Consider the following 1,746-nt stretch of genomic DNA (forward strand, 5'->3'; position numbering starts at 1 on the left):
TATATATATATATTATATATATATATATATATATATATATATATATATATATATAATAATGATGATGGGAGGGTGGAGTGATGTTAGGTTAGGTGTTTAGGTTCTGTTGGCGATTATTTGTGTTTGTAGTACGTGGGTGAAGCATTTACAGCGTTGTGATTCGACCAAAATTCGTCAGCGAAGCACTTGTTCCGGAAATGTTCGGACGTCATCAGTTGTGAGTCGTGTGTAAATCGTTTTTCATTCACAAACGAGGGGTTTGGCGGGTAGATGGAATGAACTTTGGGCTTTTATTTATGATGATGCCCTGCTTCTGAAACAAGTTCCTTTTGATCGGAAATTCATTTTTAAAGTGATTATTATATAACAAGTGACGTTTAACGAAGATTTCCTCTGAAAAAACGTTTAAGGTTCGTCGTGAATCACATGAAGTTCAACGTCTCGTGAAGGAGAACTTCAGAATTTAGTTAACGTGACTAAAAAGGGTTATAGTGATCCTCCTTCCACCTCGGACCTCGAGAAGGAGCTTTTGGAAAAAAAACGAATTCATCAAATCATATTCTGTTGGGATGGGGATACAGGTACTCATTTACTTTCATTTTCTGGTCACTCTGTCTTTTGGATATGGCGTGTTGGCAGTCACGGGAGGCAGCCCACGAGAGGCAGCCACGAGAGGTAGCCCACGAGAGGTAGCCCACGAGAGGCAGCCACGAGAGGCAGCCACGAGAGGCAGCCACGAGAGGCAGCGACGAGAGCCAGCCACGAGAGGCAGCCACGAGAGGCAGCGACGAGAGCCAGCCACGAGAGGCAGCCACGAGAGGCAGCGACGAGAGCCAGCCACGAGAGGCAGCCACGAGAGGCAGCGACGAGAGCCAGCCACGAGAGGCAGCCACGAGAGGCAGCCACGAGAGGCAGCCACGAGAGGCAGCCACGAGAGGCAGCCACGAGAGGCAGCCACGAGAGGCAGCCACGAGAGCCAGCCACGAGAGGCAGCCACGAGAGGCAGCGACGAGAGCCAGCCACGAGAGGCAGCCACGAGAGGTAGCCACGAGAGGCAGCCACGAGAGGCAGCCACGAGAGGCAGCCACGAGAGGCAGCCATGGGAGGCAGCCACGAGAGGCAGCCACGAGAGGCAGCCACGAGAGGCAGCCACGAGAGGCAGCGACGAGAGGCACCTACGAGAGCCAGCCACGAGAGGCAGCCACGAGAGGCAGCCACGAGAGGCAGCCACGAGAGGCAGCCACGAGAGGCAGCGACGAGAGGCACCCACGAGAGACGGAACAAACCCTAAAGACGCAGGAGAATCCTGGTGTCAAGTTCCTGAAGCGCTTAGACATACGCTGGAAAATAGGAGAAAGCAAATACCATTCCCTCTCCACAAAGTTAAGAGAGCATAAGTCAAAACCAATATCGCCACGAGTGAGAGAGGAAAGATATGCTCACCATAAACTACTCGGCCAAATCAATCAAGATTCGCTTCTCAAGTTTAAAAGAAGAGACTGAGGGGGGTGGTGGAGGAATGTGACTCTTCATCTTCCCCGAGACCAAAAAGATGGTTCTAAAAGCAGACATTGAAAAGACCTCTGAAGGCTATTTGAACTTCCAGGTAAAATCTGCTTTCTGGTTCATTGAGAAGCAGGAATCGATTCGACGAGATTCTCAGATGTTTGGCCACGTTTCCTTACAGATGTCAGCACACTTGCGACATCTGTATACCCCGTGTGGAGAGTTTAAGGTGTTGACCAG

At 50.5% G+C, this 1,746-nt stretch overlaps 1 protein-coding gene across 1 annotated transcript; it reads left to right on the forward strand.

The window, feature by feature from the left end:
* The first annotated feature begins 569 nt into the window (after positions 1–569).
* Positions 570–1,397, forward strand: LOC138370556 (protein IWS1 homolog). The gene has a single exon (XM_069334944.1). It carries the CDS (start codon positions 570–572, stop codon positions 1,395–1,397), a length of 828 nt encoding a protein of 275 aa, XP_069191045.1.
* Positions 1,398–1,746: the final 349 nt, after the last annotated feature.

Source organism: Procambarus clarkii, chromosome 4 (assembly GCF_040958095.1).
Source record: "Procambarus clarkii isolate CNS0578487 chromosome 4, FALCON_Pclarkii_2.0, whole genome shotgun sequence".
Taxonomy (NCBI): Eukaryota; Metazoa; Arthropoda; class Malacostraca; order Decapoda; family Cambaridae; genus Procambarus; species Procambarus clarkii.

Bases quoted from the DNA above. Each gene is read 5' to 3' on its own strand.
- LOC138370556 (XM_069334944.1), top strand. From the start codon at position 570: ATGGGGATACAGGTACTCATTTACTTTCATTTTCTGGTCACTCTGTCT.